This window comes from Chaetodon auriga, chromosome 13 (genome assembly GCF_051107435.1).
Source record: "Chaetodon auriga isolate fChaAug3 chromosome 13, fChaAug3.hap1, whole genome shotgun sequence".
Taxonomy (NCBI): domain Eukaryota; kingdom Metazoa; phylum Chordata; class Actinopteri; order Chaetodontiformes; family Chaetodontidae; genus Chaetodon; species Chaetodon auriga.
In genome coordinates, this window is record NC_135086.1 from 9,335,659 (window position 1) to 9,363,512 (window position 27,854).

Here is a 27,854-nt window from a genome sequence, read left to right on the forward strand (position 1 = left end):
CCTTCTGTTTGAAAAATGAATCATTTCTTATGCATATGTGGGATGCAGGCTAACCTACGTGATGAATGCAACAACTGTGACATTTGTTTCATTGTTGCTTCACTTCACTCATCGCCATAATGGCAAACGGCGACGAGTGAGAAAGATCAGACATGGCAAACCTCAACAAGTCTTTTATGAAGTCATTCTTTATACAGCCTGCCTATTACTTGTTTTTAAGCTCAATAAACACAGATAATAATAATAATCATAATTTGGGACATTGAAGTCTTCCAGGACATGTGGAACGGAAGCCCTGGTCATCATCTAAAAAAGCAATTGAGGCCAAGCTGCAAAGTGAATGTGATCACCTGGACTGAAGCGATAAATATGGCCGGAGACAGCGGGTAATAAAAGGCAAAAATAAGATTTTCCATGTCTCAATCCTCTAAAAAATGAGACGCGTTAACCCCTAACCCCTTTGCTTATACTTAGGACCGTATTTGGGCCACGTACAAACTCTGTAGTGTCTCAACATGCACTTTTAGGATAAAACCCAATGGGGTGAATACTGGGGTGAATGTTGACCAGGCTCACACAGCTTCTTATTGACATAATGCATCCCATCAGGGCGCTCGGTTCTGGGAGGGGTCTTCTCCATGACCTCCCCCGTTAATGAATCTTTGCAATTTCTGTGCTGTGATTCGTGGAGTCGAAGCTTGGTGGATTTATGTCAGTCTTATCACATCTCTGCTTTTATTTATTTGTTCTTCTCCCTTACGCTGCAAGGAGAATGCAAGATGGATGCAATGTGTGTGTGTGTCTGTTTTCTTAGATTACCTGTGTATATAATATGTGTGTGTGTGTGTGAGAGAGAGAGAGAGAGAGAGAGAGAGAGAGAGAGAGAGAGAGAGAGAGAGAGAGAGAGAGAGCAGGAGAGGCTGGAGGTGTACAGCCCATTTCATATTAATCTACATGATTATGAATTTGCATAAATAGAATTGCTGTTTAGTATGTTCTGATGATTTTTTCTGGAGAGGAAATGAAATTATTCTGATTTAAGCAGGAAACTGGAGATGCTGTCAAAAGTTTTAGGGCTACAGTAAAGAGAACAGCAATATATTGAGGACCATATTCCATTGAGGCATTCAGGGAATTAAATGTAACATTAAATTTTAAGCAAAACGTTCCTAAAATAAATGGTGCGCCTGAGGACAGTGCCCAACATATTTATTCATGCTGTCATTTTCGTCCTAATTGTGTTTTCGTTCCAGCTCACCCTGGTGGTGTAAGCCGCCTCCGGGTCGTCCTCCAGGACTCGGGACAGGCCAAAGTCTGACACTTTACACACCAGGTTGCTGTTGACCAGGATGTTTCGAGCCGCCAGGTCTCGGTGAACGTAGCCCATGTCTGACAGGTACTTCATGCCCGAGGCGATGCCACGCAGCATGCCAACCAACTGGATGCCTGTAAACTGGGCGTCGTGTTTCTAATAAAAGGAAGAAGAAAGAAAGAAAAGAAAAGAGCAGGCACATGCTGTTAATACTGCATGTTAAATATATATTACATACAACGCAAAGGGAGCCTGACCTTTCTGACTATTTGCATAAAATGAAATCTTTCTACATTAGTATCCACAGCTTTTTCATTAACCTTTAAAAAACAACTTTGACATTCTGCACCTCATCTTCAGCTCAACTGTGAAATACCAAAGGCAGAGATGCAGCAACGTATGGAAATTAGGATCAGACCAATATATACTGTATAAATGAAATGGCCTTTCTTTTTCAATCTGTCTACTTACTGTTAACCAGCACTCATATGATAATATTTTACTGCATATTTATTGTCCAATCTGATGACAGATGAGAGCCCTTTATCTTGAGCTGACTGACCTGATTTCTGTGACATTTTGGTTGGCAACTTCAGAAATAACCATGAATAATTCTTATTTCTAAGAGTCTAAATGCAGTTTTTCATGAATGGATGAATAAGTACAACACATAAAACATGCATTAAAACTTTGAAAGGTATAAAATATGAGCACAGTGGTATTTAATAGCATTGTGTGCTGATCTTCAGAAAGCATCATGGAAATGCTTCTCGAATAAGAACACAGAGAAATCTGTTTAGAATGTAAATCCTTAAAGTCTCGACCGGATTTTTAGCTCAATAAAATGTTTGCAAAGCGGTTGGACGCAGCATTCAAATAAACTTTCCCTTAATAATGATGGACGTGATATAAACACTAAACACTTCTTTTTTTTGTTTGCATTGGCAGGCGGGAGTGTTTATACTGCTGTACACTGGCAAGTGTTTATGATTCAGCCTATACATGTCTGGATGAGGAAGAAATATCAACAAAGAAGACGAAAGGAAAGCACACACTTAAGATGACGAAATACCATCAGACAGCAGACAATGTTGAGCAACACAGTATTTGTTCCTATCTATCTATCTATCTATCTATCTATCTATCTATCTATCTATCTATCTTCCATTTTCGCTCTTTACTTGCACTCGTTTGCTCCGCGTTAGTCAAAGATGACGTCAGTTGCGAGATGAGTGTAAGATGAGTGTGTTTTCCTTTGAAAACCAAGAGGGCCCACCTCCCCTCCCATTTCGTCTGCAGCAATTAGTGGCCAGAACCACCTGGCATAGTCACCTCAAAGCTGTGCAGATTCAGGACACAGACATAAGCTGCAAAGCATGAGCTATGCATTTGCATGTGCATGTGCGTGTGTGTGTGTGTGTGCGTGCATATGACACATTTTCAATGATAAAGTGCAGGCCTCTGGGAAAATGTCAGGAAACAACAGCTACTCCTCCTGCATGTGTCTGGATACTGTGCAGACACATGTGGGAAAGGGCTAAAACAGGCATCACTGCACATGCTCTCATGCCAGTGTTGCGGCTTGGCTGTGCTGCTGTGGCTAATTTCAGTGAGGCAGGTCAGTTCCTCTTTAAGAGACAGACGCATGGCAAGAATCAGCTTCAGTCCTGGCCAGTGAGGATAAAACCTGATCATTTGATCAGCCCCGTGTGGCCAGTTCAGCTGAAACAGTCAGAACTGCTAAAATCAACCATTGTCTGGAACAGCATTTACTGAAATCTAGAGTCGGCTTCGAGACCTTTTCTGCAAGACAAGGGAGGAAATGAGCTTTTTTGGTCAGAGAACCAAATTGGTTTCTTCATAATAATAATAATAATAACTGTAACTGGACTGATATCTGTAATCTCATTTCTAGAAAATTGCATTTTGCACAATTGAACAGATGACGTTTTTTAATGAAAAAAAAAGATGGAACAAGAGATTTTTGCTGTCTGAAAATGGTATCTGATTATTTTTTCATTTGTTTCATGCTGTATCTGTTATTTGACAGCATCCAGAGAGAAAGATTTAATCTGTCCTCAATGACACCAAGACAGCATTGAAACTTTTTACTGTATTCATTCATTAGCACATCTATTTTCAATACTCCTTTCATCTATGTATGGGTGGAGTTCAGCATTGTTAGGATGAAAAGTTCGACTTTTCGAGTTTTTAACACATGTTTGAAGCAAATGTCACTGTTTGATGTCGACATTTGAAAAATACAAGCTTTGTAGATGCGTGTGATTTCAAAGATTTACTGCACTGCTCGGCCTGATGTGTAACGTCCGGTCAGACTGTGTTCTACAGGTGCAAGGCTCTTTTTTCCACCACATTAAGCTGTTCCCTGGTGTGTGGTCCTTAATCCTCAGCTATCAAGTATGTGTTGCCCCAACTGCCTCAGGGTGTGCACCTCTATGATACATCATGATCCACCCTGGACTCCAAACATGTGTGTGTGTTCGCCCATGTTGTGACTTACTCTCAAGAAGCTGTCCAGGGATCCATTCTCCATGTATTCTGTGACAATCATGACGGGTTTACCTGCGACAGAAGGGAGGTGTTCAATCTGAGGTCATGTCATATCCGTTGCATCACACACTTCAGTTTGCTGTGTAAAAGAACAACCAGCCCAACAGCAGACACTCGCAGCCCAACATCATATCGATTTCAGATTTATTCTCTGAAACTGGACATAGGGAGTCGACAGGGAGGCCCGTAGCTTGACTTAAAGCAGACATACATGTGCCCTGATCGTGACCAGCTTGAACTCGCTCTCCTTTCCGTCACACACACACTCAGCAGAATGAAACGATCATAGTTTAAGGGTCTCAGCAGGTCAGCTGTCAAAGTGTGACATCTTTATTTCTATGGAAGATCTGTCTGTAAATCCACGCTGCCTGCTATCATCTGTACCTGATCAGACTATGCAGCCAACGCAAGGTTTATTACAGGCGGACGAAGAAGAAAAAAAAAAAAAAACCCTCTCTTTATGAAACCTTTAAATCAGCCATTATTAAATGAACAGCATGGGTGTCAGGACTTGTTTGTGTCCCAGATGGCTTTGTTCCCCCTGCTTCACTCTTGACTTACCACCAGCCGTATGCTTCTTCTCCATTTTATTCTGATTAATGTGCCCTCCTCCCTCCTCTGCCTGCCCTCTTTCATTCCCGACCTACCTTTTCTCTATCATCCCTGCCTCCTTCCTTCCCCATCACCCCATCCTTCTATCTTCCTTCCATCCTTCTTGCATGTATTAATGTGAACCCTCCCCACATCTGGTGAGACAGACACTTTTTTTTTCTTTCTTTCCAGGAACGACACAGACTGAGCGGAGAGGGTGATGGAATCGGCCTTTAAAAGAAACAAATCCATTACTCGCATTGGAAAAGAATAAACTTTCCATTAATAACGATGGAAGTTGGCTGACTCGGTATCTTTAATTAAATCAAAGCAGATCTGAGCGAAGCATATTGAATTACGAATGAAAATGTCCCTTTGAGTCAATCAGGCTCTGACAAAAGAAAGTCTTATTTGGCACAAGCTTAAAGCGAATGAGCCAAGACTGAAGGTGTGTTGGAGTTATCTTATGGTTGTAGGGAAAAAAATCAATGATGAGTCCTAGTTTGTGAAGCACACATACCTTCAATTTAAACAATTTGTGTGTCTCAATTTTTTAATGACATACACTTTTCTGCTTTTTTGCCACTGTAAGAACAAAGATTTCACTCTCCCATCATTATTGATCGACTCGATATAGCTGCAACCATTTCTTTTACAATTACAGTGAAAAATACAGATACAGTTAAAAAGCCTCCACCCCCTTCTCCCTAAAAGGCTGTGATGGATCGCTCCGTTTACCAGCGGACGGCTTTTATAGTCGCAGACAGGAACACACACACCCGGTCCTCCCTCCTGTCCTCCGCCCTCTTCCCTTCCCTCTTTCTCTCTATTCTCAACATTGGCAGCAAAGATAAAGGCCCCCAAGCCCCATTTGTTCTGTGAACACAAGTGTGAGTGTGTGTGTGTATGTGTGTGCAAGGGTGGATGTGTGTTCACTGTACGGGTGTGAGAGAAAAGAATATGTATGTGTGTGTGTGTGTGTGTGTGTGTGTGTGTGTGTGTGTGCCTGCAAATATGCAGCCTGTGGATCAGCCAAAAGCAGCAGCAAGGTAAATGGGGTGTGAAAGTCTCAGGATTATTAAGAATTAACAGGAGCAGCTTAATAAATCACCCTACAGCAGTGTGTGTGTGTGTGTGTGTGTGTGTGTGTGTGTGTGTGTGTGTGTGTGTGTGTGTGTAGGTGTGCCTGAGAGCATATCAAATGGACCTCCTAAAACTATGCCCTGCACTCATGCTGCTCAAGCTCACGCACATGTGTTAAGGGTATCCCTCCAAAGGTCATGTACACACACGCACACACACACACACGGACACACACACTGAATATTGGGCTTCCCCTATTAGTCCAAAAGCAGCCAATGAAACCACAGTCTTGTGTTATTGCAGCATTTCTCACCAGCTGGACATTAACAGGAAGAGTGGTGTAAGATGTATTAGACAAACAGTCTCAATGATGAGGGATTACACACATAAAAACTCCTTCACAGGATGTGCTGCGTTCAGGGCTGAATAACAAAGAGCTCGAAAAAAGCTGAATTTGTGAGTCAATGTGTTTTCCTTGAAAAGGTTTTGCACAGTAACTTTTGCTTTTTGTGCTCAAAACAAAAAGTTTATTTATTTATGAAAATGCTTGCATTCAGTTCTGTGCCTAAAATCTATTAACAACGTTTTCACTGAATTCACTTCAAACAATCCTGATTCTCAGAATTATCACAATGAAAGTAAAGGCTAACAAAAAATTCAATACCATGCACCTTTTCCCCTTGATTTAATGTTTCAAAACATGACTTTAATTGAAAAATCATTAAAAAATCTTTTTTATACTACATTATCAATATTATTTTTCTAATTGTTTTTATACTCTTTTGTATATAATGTAAATATAGATATAGTTGATTTTATTTTGAGCCATTTTTATTGTGTATTTGCTATTTTCCTACCTCTCCTTTTCATTCTTGCTGTCTGTAACAAATAAATTTCCCCAGTGTGTGATCAATAAAGTCCTATCTTATCAATCTGCAGTGCCTATGACAGCAGGAAAAAGCAAGAGAAACAGTAAAAGATGGACCATTAATTTGTCAACACAGTATGCTTTGAATGTCCTGTCTGCTGCTGTCTGTGCATTACATCCTGATTCCTTGTTTGGAGATACCGTTGTCGATTAGAAGGTGCGCTAGTAAACCACAGATTCAAAGGACTGACGCTGACAGAGGCACAGAATTAAAGCATTGAGATTACCCAAAAAATGTGGAGATGGAGAAAAGAGGAACAAAATAAGAGGAGCCATAAACTGAGGAGAATAAAGTAAGAGAAGTTCTCCATGTATTTTATTCCATTCTTTAGAATAACCATACTGGCAGAACTACTTAACAAGCCCGGTGCCGCAGGGAGAGATAGAGGCCAGGCCCGCTTCTCAGCGACAAAGTTCAGACTCATTATTTCCCTTTTTCTGCAGTCATTCCTTTTTAAAGAGGCCTTCTGTGTGCTAATGATAGTGTTATAAAGAGGCCCAGAGGGGAGCGAGTCAGAGATATGGATTTATGGATTTATGCCCGCTTTGGACACAGGCTTTGATCAGAGCACATTGATCTGCAGAGATTTACACCACGGCAACTCAATAAAACTCCTGCGCTCTTTCACAGAAGTGTCGGCCACTTTAGAGCCATTTGTCAAAGACAATTGCAATCCGGAATCGGTAAAAAGAGTCTCTGGTGAGACCGGATATGTGATGGAATGTGAATGCAGATCTCTATCAAGCTATCTCCGTCTCTCTCACTTGTTTCCCTCATATTCTATTTTTAACAGAATAACACCTCAACATGAGACTAAAAAAAAAGGCAAACCCTTCAACGTGCCTTTAAGTCATGAACCATGGGTGCACTTACTGCGTGTCACCACCCCCTCCAGCCTGATGATGTTGGGGTGGTCAAACTGTCCCATGATTGACGCCTCAGCCAGGAAGTCCCGCCTCTGTTTGTCCGTGTATCCTCCTTTCAGGGTCTTGATGGCCACGCAGATCTCCTTCTTGCTGGGCAGCTTCAGGCGACCACTGCACACTTCGCCAAACTCACCTGAAGAGAAACACATGGAGGATGCAACCAAACAAAATGAGGAGCGTTTTCAAGTGATTTCAGTGATTAAAACTTAATGCTGTGAGTTTTCATTGCCATATGATCATATAAATGTACGTATAATTGTACTATGGTATCATCATAGAGCCTTCAGAAATGGTCCAAATGTTTGTCCATTTGAAAATCCTTGAGAAATTAATTCCCTTATGGGGAATATTATATTAATATGCTTCAAGGGAAGCTGTTGTATGACTCAGGACATGAAGATTCATATTTTAATTCCCCATGGAACTTACATCTTTAATCAATTATGTTTGGTTCAACCAGGAACTGACTCTGACTGAGTCTGTAAAAAAGAAATCGCTTTAAACTGTGGGGCAATTTCTGGTGTTTCTCATCCTGGGTTTTATTCTCATAGGCTAATTATGTCATTTCAGACTATGGGTCATGGTAACTTTACATTTACCTCCATTGTGGAGATAATGGAAACAGAGACCATGACAGAAGATGTACAGTATGTCGGGGAAAGCAGTGTGAGCCTTTCCTAAAACGTCTGTTTCACATAAATCATTGGAAACACTTTGAGTCCAACCAAAAGTAAAGCTTCCTTGATTAGCTATTGTAGCTAACCGTGCAGGGATCTAACTTCAGGGCAGCTTAGTGGGTAACTCAACTAGCCGCCTTGTCCTTAAACCTCTAAACCCACTTACAACAAACAAAAAGAGAGGCTGTGGCTGCAATTGCTATCCATGTTTGAAGTCAGTTTCACCATTGGCAGAAGGCAGAAGAAGTACAGTACGTGCAGCACTGAATCAGAATAAAAGAATCAAATGTTGTTTGAAGTGTCACGATGCAGGATTTCAACAGCTGCAGCCGTCACTTAGTGCCAAAGATGAAGCTGCAGATCAAAGAGGAGCTCGATCATTACTTAAGTCCCGTTAATCAGGAAATGTATTTATTGATTTTGGAGAGAAATCGCTGCATAATTATGCGTCATGACCACTCGCTATATTAATCACACCATGTGCAGCAATGCACTTTGAATCTGATCCACCTGAATGCACATTCCAGATAAGAGCACGCTGAGCAGACAGCAGAGACCTTTCAACTTGCAATGACGTATTAAATCGCGACGTGACTTAACATCCACTCTGGGAGAGATCAATTAGCATTCCTCGCTGGTGAGGGGATGCGTGTGTTTACCTCAGCCCGTGTGTGTGTGTGTGTGTGTGTGAATGTGTGTGTTTCATGAGGTACTGTAAGCTTTGCAGGCAGGCTGGCGGCTTCAAGGGCAGCCGGCCACGTTCCAGCTGGTGACAGGGATTCGGCTGGACTGCAGAAGATGAGTGGAACACGCACATCTGTGTGTATCTGCGTGTGCTCTACTTCACAATGCATATGCAGATTGAGCGTGCTCATGCGAGGTGATGTCAGAGCTTAGACGTGCAGCTCTCTCTCACTCCAGCACAATCATTCCCCACAGCAGCTCTGGATCAGAGAGCATGGGTCAAACCTTGGACTTGAAGCAACGGGGTCTGGAAGAACTTACGCCAGAATAATTACAACCTGTCTAAATACCAAATGCATGCCTGCTTTTTCCTGCTCTGCTCCGCTCCTCTGGCGCTCAGCAGTGGACAGACGGGCCGGGCCGAGGCACCTTTTTATGTGGTCACTCCGAGAAAGAAGATCTCAGTCTAATAAGGCTTGATTAGGGACACTCGCTGCTTTCCTGCTCTAGGTATCCCTCTTTGATGTTAAAGCCTGACCCATGGAAGCAGAATGGAGCATGTGTTCTGTCTTTTAACACACAATCACCGATTGGCAAGAAGATGAAAGTCTTGTTAACATGTTTAATGAAGACAGATGGGGATTGAGGCAGGGAAGGAGAAAGAAAGAGGTATGTTGTGTATTGTTTGGAGCGCTTATATGGTTTCATAAAAATCACACAGATGGGTGGTACTTGGTATTCAAGCTGACAGACAGAAATGTTTGCATCGGGGCTTAAGCTTTAATGTTCACCTGTGGCGTTCACTTCACATTTAGTTGTTTAACAATAGATTTAGAGCAGAGAGCCTCACTGCTTTTCATAGCCTCCACTTCCACGAGCATCTATAACTGAATGGGTTTTCTCATAAAGGAGTTTCTGTCCATATTCTAGGAAGAGTATCTGTATTTAACTCTGCTTAGTAAGTTTGATCACCTTGGTATTTTAATCACGGTGAAACTATTATTTCATTAGCACTCACATGTAACAACAACACAGTATTTCCCAAAAGTCTTTTAGCAATTATTGCCAAAGCCTCGAGGGAGCTGTAACTGCTGAATGCTAACAAAACAATCATCATTTTCTCGTTGTTGAAATGAAATCAGTATAAATGAAGTGAGGTGTGATTCATATGCCAAGTGAAGCATTGGACGATCCAAAGAGAGTCGGCCCCCAGTGGCTCCAATCATCTCACGCCTTAAGTTTGTTGTTGCAGCGTGAATGAGAGGCAATTATTTATTAGTGAGCAAGATATAATGTTTACCTCCCGAACATGATTTCACAGTTGCTTTCCAGCACAGATAAATATAGACTTATTGCACAGTGCGATGCTGAACTTCATGTAAGTTTGGAGAGGCACTAAAATAAATATACTTTGTCTCAGCTGTGCACCGTGCGCATTAAAAATGTATAGTATGCTGTAGTGTAGGCTTCTTCAGTGTGAACTCAACTGTGTGTGTGAGGGCACCGGGGTTGAGCTGATATTGGTTTTAGAAGGATGACACAGATAGTAGTATTAATTATACTTTTTTTTATTATTAATACGGTATTTCTCCTCATATTTTCCTTCAGTATTATCTCATTCTATTTTTTTATATACCGACAACATTGCAGTAAATGTGTATTTAGTGAAATGTGCATCAGTTTATGCATATTTCCCAGTGACTGGTCTTGCAGATTTGAAGAGGTTAATGCTTAATTGTGTTAAATATAAATGTCACTTTGTAAAGAAATCGCAATAAGGCATTCCCAGAGAGAACCAGTGCAGTATTGATAGATTCTACAATGAATGAAAACTGAACACAAATACTTCAAATAAGATGTGGACAACACTGACTTGCCAGTATCTGATTTCTAATAAAAAAAAGCCAATATCAGCCCATGTATCATCGCAGCCCTATAAAGATAAATATGCTTTGTCTCAACTACGTACGATGAAAAATGCATTGTGGAGTGCAGCATAGTCAAGTGGAGTCAGGTATTAGGCCGTCCTGACAGCTTTACAGTGTGGAGGGCTGGTGGGACTCCGGAGACCGGCCTGCCGTTATGTGCTGTGTGCTTTAGTCTCCATCTATTCTGCCTGCACTCGACATGAATCACAATGCATTACCCTCCCGTCTGCACTCCTGCTCAAGTTATCAGGGAGTACATGAGCAGAGGAGAGCAGAGGAGGCTTGTTTTACTGTTGAGATCATTAGACTTAATGAGACATTACACAGAATTAGAGCAACAGGCAGTTGCCTATGGGAAATGTACAGAAAGAAGGAAATGAAGAGAAAAGGATGAAGGAATGAAAGAGGAAAGGGAGAAATGAACCAACTGACGGTGAGCAGAACAACGTCTGATCTCACCACCTCCCCCTCCATGATAGGGGAGGGCTGGAGAGGAGGGACCGTAAGCTAGGGCATTAAATGCTTCTCATTCCCAGCTGTGCAGTGTGCGGCACAAAGTTAAACTAGCCTGCTGCTATGAGAACGTAGATATATAGGAGCTCTGAGTGCACTTCATTTTTCCTGCGTGCACTTGGCGTGTCTTTGTCATTTAAATACAGCATGACAGAGTAAGAAAGTAAGGTACTATGAGGTGAGAGTAGGAAGAAAAGTGAAGGAAGAAACCATTTTTTTTCTTAATCTACTTTCTTTTTGCGGTTTTAGGGATGTGGAATCTGCAGCGCAGTTCTACACAAATAATCTTTTCCTTGGATGACTGGAGCGAACTGGTGATCTGATCTTGATCTGAGGCCATTTCCTCACGTCATTCATTGATGCTGCAAATTTTTGTTGCCGTGCAGCTTTGGTCTTAGTTTAATTTTGCTGTATGCTGTATGGTGTCTGTGTGCAGCAAAGTGTTTCCCTTTGTCCGTTCTCACCTGCTCCCACCACCTTATCGATGGCGATGCAGGAGGCGTCCAGCTCCTTAGCAAACTCGTGCACCGCCTGGCTGGGGTCCTCGTATGTGTGGGGGTCCACGTAGGTCCGGATCCCCGGCAGACGTACTGCAGCAGCAGAGAACAGACTGCATCAGTTCATGACCATTTAAAAACTGTGTGTCCACATTTTAATGACTTCAGCTTTGGCTAAACCAGGAAACGCTTGTGGATTTTGTCCCTTCAAAGCCAGTGTGGACAATCACAGTGACCAAAAACTATTTCATGTGAGTCTCATTTCAAGACTGACTTGAAGAAAAAAAAGGAACCTATTCTTTAAGTAATAAAGCTGTATTTTATTAGTCCCTGTGGGGACATCCATGCTCTGCATTTGACCCATCCTAACAATTCATGAAGCGGTGGACAGCTGCAGTTCAGTGCCTGGGGAGTTTGGGGTCCCATACCTGGGTCAAGGTTAAAGGTAGAAAGAAGGGAGTGTGCCTAATAAATAACACATCGTATCTGAATAAAAGAGAAGAAGGATCAAGAGGAAGCAAGAGCGTATTAAGAAAATGGTCCATTGTATTGGAGCACACCAGGAGATGCTGCTTTACTATGCTGTTCTACACATGGGTCCAATTTCAAAATTTCAAGTTTACATAAAGCCATGTGGGTGAGACTATTTTGTCACTGGTCAAAAATGTATCAATGGAAAGGAGTTTTTCTCTGGAGCAAACCCTACAATTAGAGCTTGGTTAAACCTTAATTCTCAGTACTTGCTGTAGCTGGTGGGGAGAACAGCCTGATCTCGTTCCTTTTCCAAACGGATGGAACCAGGATTGGTTTGCAAATGGACCGAGAAACCTCCCTCTCAACATGGTCTCGGTCCGATTACTGTCCTCTCATACGACCAAATGAACCGAAGCAAAGAGGAAACCACTTCAAGCTTGCAAATAGCTGCTCAAAAACAAACGCTGTTGGTAAAGATGCGTGAAAATGCTCTGAGAAAACCGTCTCCCCCCCGATTGCAACTGAACGTAACTACCTAGTCGTACGTCTACTCAGTGAACGAAGTGCAGACAGGATAGATCGAACCAGCCCTCAGGAAAATAGAGTCCAGTACTTACAGTGGCCATTGCCAAAGTGCAGTCTTTTCTCATCAGGATGTTTGGATTTACTGCGGCAACAAAACCTGCCAATTCAAACAGAGAAAGGTCATAAGTAGTGCCACATCTCCCAATAAGACTTCACCCATTGGCCCAGCCTGGAGCCCTGCGAGAGCTCTGTGTGTGTGTGTGTGTGTGTGTGTGTGTGTGTGTGCATGTGTGTGTGTATAATCCCAGCTCTTATAAGCCAAGAGAGGATCAGTAAGTCTTATAATGAGCCATGGATTTATACTCTCTCTGAACAGTACTGACTGCCAACTTCAACCACACACACACACACACACACGCACACACACCCACACCCACACCCACACACACACACACACACACAAACACTATTCTTAGCTCTCTCCTGTACACACATGCACACCTCAATGCAGCTGTTAGGGCATCTTTTACTGGAATTACCGGGGAGAAATAGTGGGAAACGTGTTTGGTGAAAATTCAAAGCGTGTGATGTTAGCAGGTAAATGCTCATTTTGAGAGCTACACATACAGTATAATAAAATTCCAGTTACAACTGAAGAGAGAGAGCAAAAGGTGAAAACTCTGTAAAGTCGAGCAGCTGGTGGACTGACCTGCCAATCAGGACGTAGAGCAGCACAGTGAGCAGGATGATGGCCACGGCGGAGGAGATGGCGATCAGAACAACCTGGCTGCTCTCACTGGAGATGGAGAAGGCTGCTGAGAGACAGAGAGCAACAGGTAATGAGCAGTGTAGAAATACAACCATTAAGACACCAATAGCTCTACTTATAGATGAGTACTGTTGCAAATATTCATCTGTTTGAAGCTACTACAGCTGATATTTTGAGCGAGTAAACGCTCTGATATCTTAAATTCGGACAGTTTCATGAAAAGCTTCTGAAACAGCTATTAAACCAATTGAAGCAGAGACTCTCCTTTGAAACCCAGGCAAAAAAAATAAAAAATACCATGCATACTTGTGTGTTGTCCAGTCAGAATGGCTCCAGAATGTCACTTCTCCTTATCTGTTATCTTTTATGAATGAACAGTACTGGCCCTCTGCTTCATCAGCAAACCTCACAAATCAACCACATGTTGAACCACAGCAATAAAAGAATGATTGTAAAACTTCTTCTCTGTGCTGAACTCACAGTCAGGGCTGGTCTCGAACTGGAAACTGGGGCTGCTGGCTCCATATCCAGCAGCGGTGCGAGCTCTGATCTGCAGCAGGTAGGCAGTGTTGGGCTTCAGGCCATTCAGAGTCACGTTACAACCCCGGGCACGAAGGATGGTGTAGCTGGTCTCCTGCTCCTCCTGGAATGGAAGAGAGGGACAGAGAAAGGAATTCAGTATTTCTGCTGGCATTTTATTTAGAAAAATAGAATAATCTAGTCTGGGTTGGGTCTGTTAATGCATGAAATACATTCACAGAATATGTACATTACACCACGGTATGCATTATCTGTATCTACATTATCTCTCACCCACACACACACATACAAACATGCCACACATGGCAGCTTTCTTCCCAATCTGATGAATTATGCGTTTTATATTTTATGACTTCTCTCCTACTGATCTCCACTGATACAACAACAGGAGGATTTACACACCAAGTCTGCAGTTCGGCACATTGTTTCCAGATGTGGAAGGAAGATGGAGAAAAGATTACAGGGCAGGAGGTAGAGGGGGCACAGGAGAAATAGGACATAGGAAGTAGCCCCTTGATTTTGGCTCTGTGCAGTGACACTTCCTCTGGTAAGATAATAGGAGGGTCCAGAAGTGTTGTAGGAATAAAGCTGCAAATTCCCTCTTTTCAAAATGTTTTAGATTTAATCTTTTATGCGTGCTCCCCGATTGTCATGTGTTACTCGCATACGCACAAACAGACGTTGGGAAAGATGCATTCGGGAGATTAAACTGAAAATAATCTGTCAAAGCAAAACATGGACATTCAAACCAAATGAAATGTCTGTGCATGTTTAGCGAGTTCATGTAAAAATGAATGCAGAATCTCTCTCTCAGTAAAACAGTGTCGCCCCACTTAGTTTCACCCCATTTTCAACCGCGCACCAAACATTTTATAATTCATAAATAATGCATAACGTGCATAAAAGATGCTATATGCTATATGGATGATACTCTATTCACCACTTTGTTCTGTGTGTGAGATTATGAAAGAATAATAACATTAAGAGTGATTTTCATTACACCAGGCAGCTTCATGTACATTACCCTAAGCAGTCCGCACTATCAGGACAGAACAGGAGGCACCGCACAGCATAATGAAAACACCTCACTTAGGCACAATTAAAGAAGCCACATTATTGCTTCAGCTAAAACACATTTTACACCAAATGCTGTGTTTCTGTATCTGAGCCTCACAGCAGGTTCGAGTCGTCCACAGTGAAAACTGCTGAGTCAATCTCTGCCCCAGACGGGCTTGCAATCACATTATTATTGACCCGGTTTGATGCTATGAAACAAATTGTTAAATAGGGGGAAAATAGGATGAGGCCGATCTTAAATCTTAATGACAACCTATTAGGGATGACTTCAACAATCCTGAAAATGAGCTACATGTTTTGCAATGTAGCCGCGCTCATAAAAACCATTCAAGGCCGAATCATGTTCAGGCATAGTCAAATCCTCATTTTATAGACCCAGTTATACGGGGGCACTCATTGGTACGGGCATACACACACACACACACACACACACACACACACACACACAAACAGCATCTAAAAGAAACTTCACGCCCATTAATGGAGTGGATCAGACTTTTACGGTGCACAAAGCTTTTTAAACTGCCGTATGTGTGAGGAGGTAACTGATACACCAGACCTGCACTGGGACAACTCTTCATCACAACTATAAATCTACTCGCAGCTTGTCACCGTTCTGCGTCCAGGACAGCATGTGATCCCATGAAAATCACACACAGGTGTGGCACAAGCACCTTTGAGTGTGTGTGTGTGTGGGTGTGTGTGTGAGAAATACACTGAGGGATAGGAGAAGAAACTCAGTTCAGACGCATCTCTTTTATGCATTCTGCAGCCCGACAAACTGTGATTTTGAAGTGTCCACTTGTGTGCGTTTCACCAGAACACTGCAAGAATTTAATTTGGCCTCTGTGCTGCGTTCTGCTTTGACAATCTAAACAAAGCTGTGGCAAATTATAGCTTTTATAATACACGCACACACACACACACACATTCACATAGATGCAAACTCATACAGACCCTAAAACAGGAGATGTACAGCAGAAGGCTTGTAAATACAGTGTTTCAGCCAGCATTCTTTCCATCTAAGACTAAATAAACAACCCAAATTAAAGTGGATCTGAAGCTCCTTCTTTGCTCTTTAGATCACAGCGATAAAACATGCAAAAATAATCAGCAAAGTGTATTCCCACAAATTCTATTTTCACAAAGTGCACTTGGAAATGCCTTATCGGCCGAAGAGTGCCCTTTAACCGGTAAAAGCGACGATCATATAGTTAGCTGGGATTTCCAAAGATGAAACACCTCAGTTCTTCTGGGAAGCTTTCTGGTTGGGAATTCCCAAGAATATCACCGACCGTTCCCGAACAATTCCCATATATAGGATACATAGTGAGGGACCAGCCCTCACACTTGGGCCTCTGGTTTCACAGCCGTGTGACACAGTGGTATGTATTGGCGGAAAGTGCGGCGCAAGCAAATACACAGGCAACATACTGGGGTTAATTAGAAATTATGAGCTGCAAGGGTTTTCTTGGTATGAGCCATGTCATCAGCTCTAATATCCTGAGGCTCTTTGCAGTTTATAGTAACACAACTTTATTTGAGATCCTGACAAACAAATCTTAAGAAATACATTTGAAATAACTATTTCTTAAGATGTTTATATATATGTTTGCTACTTATTACTACTTCTATGCTATAAAAGCAGCAGAAATACATCACTCAATGTGAAAAGTATAGCATGTGGGAGGTAATGCTGTAAAGTGCTTAATCATTATAACATTTGACAGAAGATTCAGAGAGATTACTCTTATTACTTTAAAACCTGGAAAACACACCAATAAACACTTAAACGCTTCTCGTCCTTTTACATAAAGTCTAAGTTCACAGTCTTACAGACAATCACTCATATTTTCTGTCATCAGTCCCGTGTTTATATATCTTGACTTACAAGTTCAGCATAACATAATCGTAACATAAATTTTGTTGTAGCTACTCAGCAGTGGGTTCATGATATTCTTCTCATTTGGTATCAGTATATTGTCTGGACTGTCAGTTCCAACCGCTCCTTTTTTTTTTCCTTTAAGGTTTAAGTTTCCTTGAAGGTAGAAATCGAGCAATGGAAACATGCTCGTTTCCAAAGAAGTATTTATTTCACGTAACTTAAAGTTCTGTGATAAATTGTGCAACTCCCCGCTTCCTAAAGACACTTTAAAAGGTTTCAAAAAGTTTAAAACTCTCTGTAGGTCATTTATTTAGTGTCAGTTTTACAATTTTGGAAACAGCCGCCGCCAAATACACTGAAGGTTATTTATGCTGCCGACCCTCTAATGCCTCACTCAGAGTTATCATTGAACCTCCGATGACTCAACATAATTTATGTGTTAGCGTGCTAAAGCGGTCTATTGGGTGCACATGGAAGGATATGAAGTTCGTGTTTTCATCAGCTGGCAGGAACAAAACTGGCGCGGTGCTATAAGCATGAGCAGTCCAATCAGCTCTTAGGATTTACAGTATGAGACTAAATGACTTGTGATGATTAATATTTACGTTCTGCCTCATGTTATGGAGCTCACGCTGGAAATGCTCGAAGCTATACGACTTTTTAAATGACCCTCTTTGTCCTGCTTCTTACACAAAACAGCCTTTTTCCACCCCAGAACGAAAACAAAGCTGTAACTGTACGACTTTCCTCGTCCGCCATTGTTGTGACCCCAAAAATCTGCTGGCCCATCGAGTAATTAATCTATTATCCAGAAGTATTTTGCTTTGAGTGATGTTGTGTGTTTGTTGGACAAATATTCACTTTCCTACATTAAGAAAAGCTGGCCATCGGTAAATTGCTATTGAATTACACGATAATGTACACTGTGTGTTTCTGTTTTAAACTTGTGTAAATACAGACAGAGGAAACCACAAACACATAAAAGCAGAAAGTCTGGCTGATGCTGCAAATCTGAACATCTTCTTCTTGCTAAAAGCTCTCTTTTAATCTCTGTCTGTTTTTGTGTTCTCTTTCACCATCCTGTTTATGTGTATATGCAATTATGTCTGCGTGTGTCTCTAAAAGCCTCTTTCTGTCTCATAAGTGAGTCATGGTGTGGTCTTGGTGTGGGGAATTTATGCTCCGGCTCTTGTCCTCCTGGGGCCTTGATCCTTGGCATGCTAGCCCTCAGCGTCCCTCTGCCTGCCACACGAATAGGCCTCTATCCTGGGTTGTTATGGGGGTCTCCTACGGTTGTCCCTGTTCGCTCTTCTGCATGGAAGAGCCTTTTGTCTGGGGTTTGAAATCCCTGGGTATGTATGGCTGCTGTGGAGAATCCTCTGGGAACCTGGTTGGTGCGTATGTGTGTGGGTGGGTGTTTGTGTGTCCATGCCTGAGTGTCTCCAGTAATTCCTGAGAGACGATGTGATTAACAGGGATCAGTGCAAAGGCCCAGATATTCTCCATTATAAAAGTCTGTCACACAGACTCTTCCTTAAACTCCATCCTTTCACTCTTGTCAATATCCTCTTTTCATGAATATGCATGTGTGATGTGTGAGCGTGAGTGTGTGATCGGAAAACCACAGCCGAGCTCTGACTCAGTATCAGTCATTAACTTTTCCTCTCGCTGTTTCCCTGCCTTGCTTTAACATCTTAGGTAAGGATGGCTGAGCAGGGAGCAGAGTTTAGAGAGGAAACAGCTTCTGTCGGCCTACTAATCAAGAGATTAGGGGCCACTGTTGGCATTCAGGCAAACTGTGATCTGGGACACACACACACACTCACACACATACACAATGAATCTGCCAGAGTGATTAAACTTGCATCCACGGCTAATTTCACCATCAAATGTCAGCCATAGCACAGCATTGGTGCTGAAAGCCAGTGCAATTCGTTCGGCACTAATTTCCCTCACAGAGGAATGAGCGACCCCACAGACGCATTTACTGTCCGCCATAAAACTTGTCTCCATTAAGGAGAGGAGGGGAGAGCGGAGGAGGACGTGAAATAGAAGGTGAGATGAAGAGAGGAGATGGGAGGTAGATGTAAGGGAGGGAAGGGAGGAGTAAGGAGCAGAAGAAAAACAAGAAAAAGAAGAAAAAGAGGATGAGAGGCAGGATGAACCCTGGACAGGTCAGCAGTCAATCACAGGGTGACACAAGCTACTACAGAGCACCGAAAAGCAAGAAACCGGGGCACTCTCCAAAACCTTAACCCCCGAAAAGCATTTAAGAGCATTTAAAGCCAAAAAAACAAGAGTAAAATGAAAAGATTGATACCGTTTTCATATCTGTCTGGTTAATATAGACGCCAGTTAGCTTAGCATAGCACCAAGACTGTAAAAAGGGTGAAGCCAAGCACTGAGCTGTGAGCTCTATTGCAACTTCTGGAGCACCACGTGACACACAACAGTCCAAAAAGCATTTTTCCCATCCCTGCCAATAACCCTTTTTACTGTCAGGACTTCATCCATTAGATCCAATAAAATTAGGTCTAGAAGAGCGTATGATTAAATTATTTTAAGCCATTCGTGTGTGCAGGGAGCCAACAGGAAGTCAGTCGGCTTGATCAGAGGAAGTCTCAAACTTGTTGACCCTCAGACGGCATGCTTGGAAAACGACTCTGGTGTGCAGGCTCTATGGGCCCTGCAGAGAGGTTTTCAGGTTACGTGCCAAGGGAGCAACTTTCATGAACAGATTGCCATCTTTGAACTTGGTGTCCAGCTCTCTTTAATACACCCATGGGTGAAGCAGCTTCCCTGACACTGCCCAAAGGTAACAAAATCCACCTACCAGAAACTGTAAAGCTCATTGATTAACACATAATATGTCACTATGTGCTCGCTGCAGCCTTATATATATATATATACATATTATATATATTAACAGATACGACACTATGAGTTTAAAGCATTAACAGCGACATATCCTGCACCAACCTTTTCGTAGTATTTGATCTCATAGTCGAGGATGATGCCGTTGGGTCTTTCTGGCTGCTGCCAGGACAGGGAGACGCTGTTCCGAGACGTCTTCTCCTTTTTGATGACTGTTACCGGCGAGGGAGCTGGGTGGGACACACAGACAGACACAGAGCGAAAGAGACAGAGTGAGTTCCTTTATGGTGAGGTTCAGTGGAAGTTCAGTCCTTGCTGTTGCATCCTGGCGATTGTCTATGGTTCCTGTTAGCCTAATTCAGTTTGCTGCCCAGCGGGGCTGCATTACAGCCTGTGGCCTAGGGTTGGTGGGTGGAAGGAGACAATGTACACTAATGCAAACACTGGCTTTCGCATAATCACAAAGACACACACACACACACACACACACACACACACACACACACACACACATTGTCCTCACATCATATGCATTTCAGGTCTTTGAAAGCAATACAGTAGATAGTGATGACGTCAGAATATTTCAGCCTCATAAAAACAAAACTTTATCCGTTTCACTATTTAAACAGAGTGAGGTTTGATACCTTTTTCTGTGCTGGCAGTGGCAGCTTAAACCTGCAATTAGCAGGAGTTGCTTGTCCCCTTGACACTTCTCTTTTGGTATAAACCCACGTCTGCGTCTCCTGAGAAACCTTTACCAATTAAACAGAACCTCATAACAACAAATATCTGTTTTGCTGCGGCAAAATACCTGAGTTATACTCCAGCATGTGTTGAGTGAATAAAGGCTGTGAAGTGTGTGACTCTAAAAAGGCTGTCTGCATAGTCTTTCCTTGGAAAAATTCTCAGAAGGAAAGATCACGACGCCAGGATAAATGCAAGGAAATCGACAAGTAACTAAAAGCAGCACACGCAGAAAAGACTGCCAGCTCAAAACTGAGAGGAATCACTGGCGAATTTCATCCAGATGAAATAAAACAAGGCTATGCTTGGTTACCACGTTAAGGGTCTTTGGAGCTGGGGAGACTATCAAGATCCCATTCAATCATTTATTAAGTTTCACATGAAAAATTACATTAGTTCCTGTTTATTTTGCTGAGGAAGCAATTTCTCACCACAGCACAAAGGCCTGTCCTTAAGCGTTTATCGTAGCGTCTATTGTTGCTTGTCATTTTCTGCACTTCCCAGAAAAGAGATGTATTTTTAAGTTGGAGCCTATAAACCGTCTCTTTCATTTTCTCCTCCTGCTGTCCCCATCCCTTTCGGTGTGGCGCTTTCTCCCTCGCCAATCTTCCTCGCCAGCCCTTCACCCATGCATTGCCTAGCCTCGGGGAGTTCACATGGTCCCAATCTAGTAATTCAGCACATCCCTCCCTCTATCAAGCCCTGCACCCCCACCCTCGCTCCGTCTCCCTCTCTTCACTCCCTTTCTCATTTCCCTTTTTTACTGCTCTCTAATTGCCAGGCAGCTCCGGGGCCAGCCCGGCATCTGAGGCATCGACTTTTAATTTTATTAGACCACAGGAAAAAACATGTTTGTCTTTGAAATGTTCGAGCCTTTCTTGATTGTGATTATAAAGCTGCAGTGTGTGTGTGTGTGTGTGTGTTTGTGTCTTTCCGTGCATATACTCGCGTGTATTTCCGCGGGAAGTTATTTTTTCTCCTGTAATGAATCCAGATGGGGAGAATCTGTTTCTGTACCCCCTGCTCCTCCTCTCCTCCTCTCCCTCTGGTTCTGATAGCGGGGTGAGGCTGTGCTTTTTATTGGCTCTGTGGTTTATGGTGGTAATGATTTACTGTGTCTGGGCCGCTTGGAGGCAGCTTCAAGTTCCTCTCCTCCTTTTCCTTCTCCTAGCTTCTCTCTCCCTCTCTCTCCGTATGTCTATTAAGCACTTAATTTGCTGTCACTCTCTGTTTCTGTCTGTGGTATAACTGTAAAACTGATACAGCATACCAGGCCCATAATGGCCTTAAAATCTGGCCTTCAGCGTCACTCACCTGAGATCTGAGGTGCATGATGGCACTGCTGGAACACATCTGGTTATTGCAGACAACACAGCTTGTTGGCAGTGGTCTAAGAAGTATTCATATCTTTTACCAATAAAAATACCAATAAATCAACGTAGCAACGTAAAATGCCACTTCAGAGAAGTACATCAGTATTGTCAGCTAAATGTATTTAAAGGACTCCTTCTGCAGAAAATTGCATCTGTGACTCATATAATATGAGATGTTGTATCATTAGGTCATTAATACTGATGCATCAGTGCATAAGCAGCATTGTACGGCAGCATTTGTGGCTGCAATTACTTTACATGCTATTAGGTAGATTCATTCTGTGGTTCCCAGCCGAGGGGTCGGGCCCCCTACAAAGGGTCACCAGATAAAGCTAATGAGGTCATGAGATGATTAATGGGAGAGAAAAGAGGAAACAAAGTGCTGCGACACAAATCTGTAATGATTTCTTTGAACTTTTCTCTAAAGTGTTTCAAAAAATTTGAGAGTTTTACCTCTCTGAGCATTTAAGGACATTAATCTGAAGTAAACCGCTGAAGGAGTTAGAGGGGACATGTCTCTGGAACAACTCATGGTCACGAGCTGAAACGGTTCAGATCAATGTGTGTTGCATTTTCTGCTTTCTATTATGTATTTTTAATGCATAATGTTAATCTGTTAATATTGGTAACTACTGGCTAAAACAGTTAAATAAATGTAGTGGAGTAAAAAGTACAATATTGGAGTAGAAGAATAAAGTAGCATAAAATGAAAAGACCAAAATGGTACTTAAAGTAAAGTACTTGAGTGAATGTACTTAGTTACATTCCACCACACAGTTTATTAGCAGCATAGAACTCAATGAGAAGTGACGCTCTGCCTTCAAAGCTCTGCTCTTATATTGGTAGACTGAGTTACAGACTAGCCTACACATCTCTTCTCGATCAATGCCATACATTCATTTCCACTGAGTCTTTTCTGCGCTGTCATCTCTCTCTGTGCACAGCTCCTGATCATCACCACCTTCAGACTTTGCCGGAATACATTATTGATACACAGTGAACACACACTCGGATGAAATATTGATGAGATTGCAGCAATTGGCAGAGTGCCTCTATGTCTCAACATGGTCACCAATAACCGCATCATCATATCAATAAGCAGGTGGGGGATTCAGTGGGGATGTGTGCATACTGTATGCGCCTGCGTTGTCTTTTGCCACACCTGCTCTGCCAGGTTCAGCCGCAGTTCAGACTGTTGATGTTAGACTCTGCATATGGATTGCAGTTACTCTGCCGTTAGTGTAGTTATGACAATAAGTGGAGGGCAAAGGAGGTGGAAGGACGAGAACTGTCTGACAGCACCTTGACAGCGTGGCCAGAACACACGTCTCCTTCCCAGGGAAACACTTAATCCGGCTTTTAACAGCTTTGGCATCTGTATGTGTGTGTGTTTACGTGAGGGAAAGTGTATAGACGGGTGGGGCTCGCGCCCTGACATACCTAATCCTTGTAAACTCTCAGGGCTGATGGAGAGTGTGCAGCTGCAGGCTAAGATATTTGTTAGAGAGAGAGGACTGTGTGTGGGTGTGCGGTAGGGAAGGTGTGTGTGTCTGCGCTTCTATGTGTGTGCGTGTGTGTGCTTGATCTGTGATATGAAAGCCAGAGATCCATCTCTTCTGACGATCACTCAAACATTAAAGATGGTTTTCAATATTCAGAGCACACACGGCTCTCTCAGTGTTGATAAGTCCTCTTCAAATCTAATATATATTCCAATCGCAGAGAAAATCCCCCTGACTAACCACACACAGATATAACGCTGACTAACACAGGACTCCAAAGCTTTGCAAAACCATTTTGTCTTCTTCATTAGCATTGTCTTTACTTAAAATATGAAGCTTTTCCTCCCCATTGCCTTCTGTCCTCAAAACAACAAATTACTCGGGTCCTGACTTATTATCAGCCCAGACACAGACACACACACACACAGACACACACACACACACACACACACACACACACAGAGACACACACACACACACACAGACACACACACACACACACACACACACACACACACACACACACACACACAAAATCTATATTTACTTCTCATCCCCGTCTTGTCACTTTAAAGAGGTCACGTCTGGACGTTGTCACTTATAATACAGCCAAGCTGTGAAAACTCAGAGCAAACACAGCAGACATCCGTCTGTGTATGAACTGTGTGTACACACAACCTTCAACATTTGCATATTTATCGCACTGACTAGTTTCTTCCATGGAGTTTACATATGTGTGATTAGTGTATTTATTCTTACACTGTGTGTGTGTGTGTGTGTGTGTGTGTGTGTGTGTGTGTGTGTGTGTGTCTTTGCCCTCTTGAATACTCTAAAGTTTAAGCTACATCCTGTCCGATCGTCATTAAAACTTTTTTACTTACACTGCAAAAAGTGAAGGCAATATGTGCTTGTTTTATCACCTCTTACTGAGATTTTATTGCTGGTTCTGAGTAGCTTAATGCTTGAAATTAGAATTTGCAGAATTATGAAGCTGTTTGGTCGACACTAAGAAAACTGCTTTGTCGAAGTCAGAATTTCCTTGTATTCAGACAAACGTACTTGTTTTTAGTGTGGCTGCACTGTTTTTAAGATAACTTTGGGTTCTTTGAGACCAGATATTTTGACTGGAGGTGGATTCTTTTTCCGACCTGGATGTCCTTTCCCTGCTAGCTCTGTTGAGCGTACCCCTTTCACAGCTTCTGCAGCACTGTTTTAATATTTTATATGTTCTTTAAAACTTCAGTCAGTCTTCTTCATAATGCCTGGCCTTGATTTAAGTCCAAAGTGACTGCATTGTCCTGCCGCGCTGATTCCACAGTCAATGCACTCCTTACAGTAACGTGTGAATCAAAGCCACTCTTATGCTCCTGAAATAAAGCAGGTACAAGGTGTTGCCATGTCTGCATGTAAACCAAAACAAGCGAAGGGCTTGAAGCACTATCAGTTCCACTGCATCAGCAAAGTTTCGCGATATACCGACTCTGTTTAAACTCACAGCTCTCGCAATCTGCGTATCATCATCGATGTTAGTCTGGCCTTGCTGTATGACAACTTATGAGAGGAAAGTCCCATCTGTTCACCCCGCTCCACAACCACACACCAAGGGCTAAATCACCTTCTGAGGTCTGGAAGTGAAAAAGTCCTCCAGAGAAACGGGGGAAACACATGAAGAAGAGGAGAATAGCTGGGTGTGGGTCGAGTTTGGAAAGTGACAGGTAGAAAGAAAGGATCCTGCGTCCAGATGACGAGAGACGGGGAAAAGAAGACAAAAGGCATGATTGAGAGGAAGCAGAAAAAAACGCTGGACACAAAAACATGAACAAACACAAAGGCAAATTGTGTAACAGTGAAGGGAGCAGGAAAAGGAAAAGAATGATTTGATGTATTACAGCAAGACCTTTGTGCATTCCTTTCTAGAGTCAGGGATTTCTGAGGTTTGGCGCTTTCTACTGCAGCTAGATTTATTTTCCTCTTGGAATTTCAAAGCACCACTTCCCTTCGCCTTCTCAATCTTCTAAGATCTGGATGTGTGGAGAGATATTTGTATAAAAGATTGATGGGAATTTTAGGAGCCCATCCTCACGTTAAGAGTGTCTGTTAAAAGGTTGAGATATTTTTTGTGCGAAGAAGGACGACATTCGATCCTGGTCGTTAAACAAGAGAATGGCGGCCTGGGATCGCCTTGTAAATGTCCGGGGCTGATGGTTGGAGTGCATATGTTTGGAGCACATAAACTATAGGCTAGTTTATTATATGAAGCATATTTAGAGGGAGAGGGAGAGAGGGGGTGCACACTCATTCACACACTCGCGGTATAGCGCACCGTGTGATTTAAAATACACTTTTCCGCCTGCACGTGTCCCATACCTCCACTCACATACTGCATGGACGCCTGTGGTCTTGTGCTCCCCAACTAAAATCAGAGCCAGCCGTTTTCAAACTCCACCTTGAAAACATCCACCGAGAATCAATGTAGCAGCTCGTTCAGAATCTACGAGAGCGGTTTAGATGAGCTGATGATGTGACTCATCATGCTATTTAAACCAGGACTTGCAGAGATGCAGTGAAAAGAGGTGCAGGAAGCATTCATGTTGATGTGTCTCTGAGAAAGACCACTGTCAATCATTCGCTATGCACCCTAAGTGAAACGACTCATTTCCCTTGATACTATATGCCTCGCCTGAGCTCAGTAAGATAAGTAAAAACTGTAAGATGGCTTTCCAATCTAGTTGTTTGTATTCAGATCTTATTCAAAGGCCGCTGGGCTTGCTGACTGGTCTTCAAGATGTTACTCTACAGACCTAAAGCTCATCATATGCTGACAGCATTGCTCTATTGTCACTTCCCAGGTGATTTTGCATGATGCACAGAGGAAAAAACGCCTGATCACAAAGCAGAAATGCTGATAATCTAATGACATAAAGATGTGTAGTAGTTAAGGTCCCAACAGATTTTGATGCAGGTGTATTTTTGCTCTATATTCCAGACTTTCCAGAACCAACAGTCATTTTCATTAATGATTAATCTGATTATTGTTTCCTCGGTTAATTGATTGGTTGCTTTGTGCCTAAAATAATGATAAAATCATCATATTGGAGAAGCAAAGCTGGGGATTTTTTGCAGTTAATTAATGATCAAAATAGCTGCAGATTTAGTTTCTCTCAGTTGACTAATGGATTAATGGATTTATCAGTTTTCGTGCAAGTTCACGGCTCAATGAAAATCGATGAAATCACCTGGTGCTGTGGTTATTTGGAATGAAAGCCAGGACTCAAGCACATGGTTAGAGGTTGTTTCTGTAAAGTATGTCTGCCTGATTGTCTGAGTGCATGCCCTCTACCCATCTGATGTGATGTCTCACCGGCTTGGTTGGTGGTGATGGTGACGGCGGCGTACTGTCTCATCTTGGGCGCCAGCGACGACACGCCGTTCAGCGCTTCAATCTCAAACGTGTAGTTAGTGTGAGCCAGCAGATCGGCCACCGTCACCGTGGTGTTGTGGAGGCCCGCGGCTCTTGGCAGAAAGCGGACGTTGCTCCGGCAGGGCTCGCAGTGCTGGGTCCCGCTGTTGCTGCCGTTGGCGGCGCCACCACGACAGCGTTTGCAGAGGACGGTGAAAGTGATGTCCCTGCGGCCGCCACTGTCCTCCGGCCAGCTCCAGTCCAAGATGACTGACGTCTCGTTGATGGAGGAGATCACATTTCGAGGAGCTGAAGGAGGACCTGGTAGACAGACGAGAGGTGAGATGGGGTGAAAAGAGGAGGAGGAGGTTTTGGGTGGGAGGAAAGAAGGTGGAAAGGAAGTGAAGAGCAGAAAGGGGAAATGCGAGGAGAAAAGTGGCATCAGCTTCAGATATCAGACTGAGGAGACGAAACTACATTTGACAGCACAGTCATCTTACCGACAGCATAGAAGATGAACAAGATAAACGCACTTTTCACATTATAAAATCTACAGAAGACTCAAAACCATATGTTTTATACCACGTTACAGCCAAAGTAATAAAAAACCTTAAAATGCCAAATATTGTCTAGTTTCTCAGCAGCATTTGATTGAGCTGGAAGCTGCCCAACAATGACCAGATGGGAGTTAAGTGTCTCATCCAAGGGCTTAATGAAAGTAGCTGTGATGAGGTAAAGCCGACTGGTCAGTTTTCCAGAAAGACTTCTTTTCATGAGCTCTTTAATTTGCAAAAGTAGTGTACCTACTTGGAGATTTGCATTTAATATTCATATTTAATAGTTACAACACATGCTGTACAATGTATATACACGTACCTCTATCATTGGTACAGTGTAATATCAGGGTTGCATTAATATGTAACACAGTATGCCTCTGTTTCCTGCTCTCTTTATGGATCAGTAAGACAAGGGCACACACA

At 42.6% G+C, this 27,854-nt stretch overlaps 1 protein-coding gene across 4 annotated transcripts in view; it reads right to left on the reverse strand.

Annotated features, from left to right (window-relative positions):
• Positions 1–27,854, reverse strand: part of epha3 (eph receptor A3) — a 97,976-nt gene that overhangs the window by 17,421 nt on the left and 52,701 nt on the right. For 3 of the 4 annotated variants that reach the window (XM_076747040.1, XM_076747043.1, XM_076747042.1), the window contains exons 5-13: positions 26,836–27,195; positions 19,961–20,085; positions 13,960–14,122; positions 13,420–13,525; positions 12,803–12,867; positions 11,679–11,804; positions 7,360–7,545; positions 3,834–3,895; positions 1,259–1,468 (exon numbers count right to left, since the gene is read on the reverse strand). In XM_076747040.1, coding sequence (XP_076603155.1) covers positions 1,259–1,468; positions 3,834–3,895; positions 7,360–7,545; positions 11,679–11,804; positions 12,803–12,867; positions 13,420–13,525; positions 13,960–14,122; positions 19,961–20,085; positions 26,836–27,195 — 1,403 coding nt within the window. The remainder of the gene's footprint in view (positions 1–1,258; positions 1,469–3,833; positions 3,896–7,359; positions 7,546–11,678; positions 11,805–12,802; positions 12,868–13,419; positions 13,526–13,959; positions 14,123–19,960; positions 20,086–26,835; positions 27,196–27,854) is intronic. The other variant, XM_076747041.1, reaches the window with a different exon arrangement.